The sequence below is a fragment of the Megascapheus bottae genome, chromosome 16, assembly GCF_031878675.1.
Source record: "Megascapheus bottae isolate mThoBot1 chromosome 16, mThoBot2.hap1, whole genome shotgun sequence".
Taxonomy (NCBI): Eukaryota; Metazoa; Chordata; class Mammalia; order Rodentia; family Geomyidae; genus Megascapheus; species Megascapheus bottae.
Genome location: NC_143524.1, coordinates 41,389,973 through 41,393,824, shown reverse-complemented (window position 1 = coordinate 41,393,824; position 3,852 = coordinate 41,389,973). Strand labels below are relative to the sequence as shown.

Genomic DNA, 3,852 nt, shown 5'->3' with positions numbered 1-3,852 from the left:
GAAGCCAGATAAGGGCCAGGTCTAGAAAAATAAAAAAGGAGTAGCCATTCAACCAAGTTTACAAGTACAATGTATCTTGATGGATGTCACCCCTTTTGTCATTCTTTCCCATCCATCCAAAACCAGCCCATCCCTCCATTTTCTTAGTTTCCAAGGACATGCATTGAGCATTATTACTGCATTTCTTTCTCCATCCTGGCTTGTCTCTCGACATACCCACGCACCATTTAAGTGCCAGTTTCTTGGTATCAATTTTGTTGGACTGTGAGCTAGTTTTTCTGAGGAATTGTGCCATTTGAATTCTCCCCTGCAAACATCAGACTTCATTTAATACATTTGTGTGCTTTTGCATACAACTCCTATGTATTTATTTGTACATATATTAATTAGTTATAGCTTCCATGTACACATCTTTTATCTCTCTGAGCCTGACTTACTTCACCTAATATTTTTCCAGGTCTTACCATTTCTTTGCAAATAATGTAATATCATTCTTTCTGATGTATGAAATGAGTTTTTGTTGAACCTGTAAATAACTTGGCTGGATTGAATATTTTAGCAATATTGTTTCTTGTAGGCAATAAAAAATTAGTTATCTTTCCATCTATTTGCTCCTTCTGTTTATTTCACCACTTTTTATATTTGTCATTGTACAGATATTTCATTTTCTTGATTAAGTTTATTCTTGTACATATCTTTGGAAGCAATTATGAGATTTTCTCCATTTCTTTTCCAGGTAGTTTGATATTTGTATATCAATATGCTGTTCAGTGTATGCTACTTTGTGGTGGGACAGGGATTTAAATTTAACTAGGCACGTGTTCTTCCACTTGAGTCAGGCTCCTCTCTCTTTTTGTTTTAAGTTGTTTTTCAGATTGAGTTTCATGCTTTCTTCTTAGATTACTATTGGGCCACCATTCTCCTGCCTATGCCTCCTGCAGAGCTGTGGATACAGGCATGTACCGCTAAGTTCAGCTAGTTTGTTGAGCTCATCTTGCTAGCTTTTTGTCTCTATCTCCTAGGTAGTTAAGATTATAGGCACATACCCCACTATGCTAGCTGTTCTGAGGGTGAATCAAACTGACTTTATCTTTGACTCTTTAAGATAAATACTCTTAACTTTATATTATATGTGAACAAACTGAGATTTGGGGAAAAAATAAGCCTGTGAAATCGCACTCATTATAAAATGAGCTAAGATTTAAATAAATGGCTATTTGATAGAGATAACTGTAATCTTCCCACTAGACACAGACACACAAAAATGTTCTGAACACACCACAGTGTTCTTCACATGTAACTAAAATGTCCTGTCATAGGATGGATGCTCTGTCAATACAAGCTAGATAGGAGAGTGTTGACTTGGTACCATTTCCCATCCCAAGTCTATTTGTGTGACAGGAAAATCATCCAATCTCTATTCTACATTTATGCTTTGCTTTTATTCTATGGCTAAAAATTAGAATGACAGGGGCTGGGAGCATGGCCTAGTGGTAGAATGCTTGCCTAGCATGCACTAGATTTGATTTCTCAGTACCATACACAGAAAAAGCCAGAAGTGGTACTGTGGCTCAAGTGGGAGAGCCTTGAGAAAACCCAAGGTCAGGCCCTGAGTTCAAGCCTTGGGACTGGCCAAAAAAATGGAATGACATTGTAACTGTGGCTTTTAAACTTCCATGTTAAAATATTATCTAAATTATAACATCATTCAACAAGTTTTAAATTTTCTAAGTCACTAGTTTTCAAAATGATTGATTATATATATTTTTTTTATTAAAACTTTAGTTTGTCTTTACAAAGTCCTAAATCAACCTTATATTTCTTTACTCTATTTCATCAGGTTCAAAATATCTGGGGGAAAAAATAGTTTCTTTGCAGAATTAGTTATGCTGGCTGCCAACCATTCCTATGTGGCTCCTGACAGTTTTATTCTGAATGGGATTCCTGGCCTGGAAGCATTCCACGTGTGGATCTCTCTTCCACTCTGCACAATGTATGCCATCTCCCTAGTAGGCAACCTTGGCCTCGTGTATCTCATTTATTATGAGGAATCCTTACACCGCCCAATGTATTTCTTCCTGGCCATGCTCTCCCTCACTGACTTGCTGACCTGCTCAACCACTCTACCCAATGCGCTCTTCATCTTCTGGTTCAATCTGAAGGAAATTGACTTCAGTGCGTGCTTAGTTCAGATGTTCTTTGTGCATGGATTCACGGGTGTGGAGTCTGGCGTGCTCATGCTCATGGCGCTGGACCGTTATGTAGCTATTTGCTATCCATTGCGTTATGCCACCATACTTACTAACACTGTCATTGCCAAGGCGGGGCTTGCCACCTTCCTCAGAGGTGTGTTACTGATGATTCCGTTTCCATTCCTGGTCCAGCGTTTACCTTTCTGCCAAAGCAACATCATCTCCCATACATACTGTGACCACATGTCTGTAGTAAAGTTATCCTGTGCCAGCATCAAGGTCAATGTCATCTATGGTCTGATGGTTGCACTCCTCATCGGAGTTTTTGATATTTGTTGTATAACTGTGTCTTACACCATGATCCTCAAGGCAGTGATCAGTCTCTCGTCGTCAGATGCACGGCAGAAGGCCTTCAGTACCTGCACTGCGCATATATCCGCCATTATCATCACTTACGTCCCAGCATTCTTCACTTTCTTCACTCATCGTTTTGGGGGTCACACCATCCCCCCTTCCCTACACATCATTGTGGCTAATCTTTATCTTCTTCTTCCCCCAACTTTAAATCCCATTGTTTACGGAGTAAAAACAAAACAGATCCGAGAGAGTGTCATAAAGTATTTTCAGGGTGAAAAAGTTACAAAGTGATGATGACTGAAATGGCATACAATTATGAATAGAATATCAAAAAAGGAAAACATATGTACCATAGTGTGTTGGGGTTTGAACTCATAACCTCAGCCTCTTGGTTGATTTCTCACTCGAGACTGAGCCACATCTCCAGTTCTGGATCTGTACTGTTTAAGTAGAGATGCAAGTCCTCATTTTTGTCTGTTCAGACTGGTTTTGAACCATGATCCTGAGATCACAGCCTCCTGAGTACCTAGGACTACAGGTGAACCACTAGCACCCATTAAAATGGTATTTTTGTTTGGTAACATACTTTTTTTTCCATTTTCTGTCCCAAAGTGTATGCTTTTAAATTGTATTCAGTAAATTGGTAGTCAGTTCTAGATTTATATCTTAGTGCCTTTCCCTTCTTTTTTTTCTCCATCATCAAGTTTTTTGAAAATTTGTCTTTGATAAAATTGTGTTTGGCTTATACAACATATAGAATGGGTGTGGATAAAAGCAGGGTGTAGAATGGGGTTTTCTATCACCAATTTTAATCCATTTATGAGTATGGAAGATAGTCTCATAAGATATTTCTGAACCTTTTGAAGGAGTCCTATGGTCTTTTATACAACAGTCTCACCTTTTACATAAGAAATTGTATCATTTTTCAAGACATATTCTAGCCTGGCTAGTCTTCAAGCTAAAATATAGCTTCCATATTTATTTAAGGAGAACATAATGTTTTATTTACATTCAATTCAAGAAATATGCCATGTGAATGCAGTTCAACAACAGACTCCCAGGTTTTATCTACCTGAAAACTTCACCCACTCCAAGGTTCCTAATAGAACTATTTGGTAGACACTTGGATTTTCCCTGTTGCACGCCCGTAATTAGTGAAATGGATGAAGAACTCACTCATCCAGCTCCCATGAATAGTTAGTAATCTTACCAACGCAACAAAAGCTTAAAACAGAGTTTTTTGTGGTCAGGAGTTTGGCCTACTGGTAGAGTGCTTGCTTAACATGCACAGAAACCCAGGTTT

General features: G+C 38.4%; 1 protein-coding gene across 1 annotated transcript; it reads left to right on the top strand.

Moving 5' to 3' along the window:
- Nucleotides 1-1,886: 1,886 nt before the first annotated feature.
- LOC150053319 (olfactory receptor 52N5) lies at nt 1,887-2,840 on the top strand. Its single transcript, XM_090349027.1, has one exon. It carries the CDS (start codon nt 1,887-1,889, stop codon nt 2,838-2,840), a length of 954 nt encoding a protein of 317 aa, XP_090205153.1.
- The last annotated feature ends 1,012 nt before the right edge of the window (nt 2,841-3,852 follow it).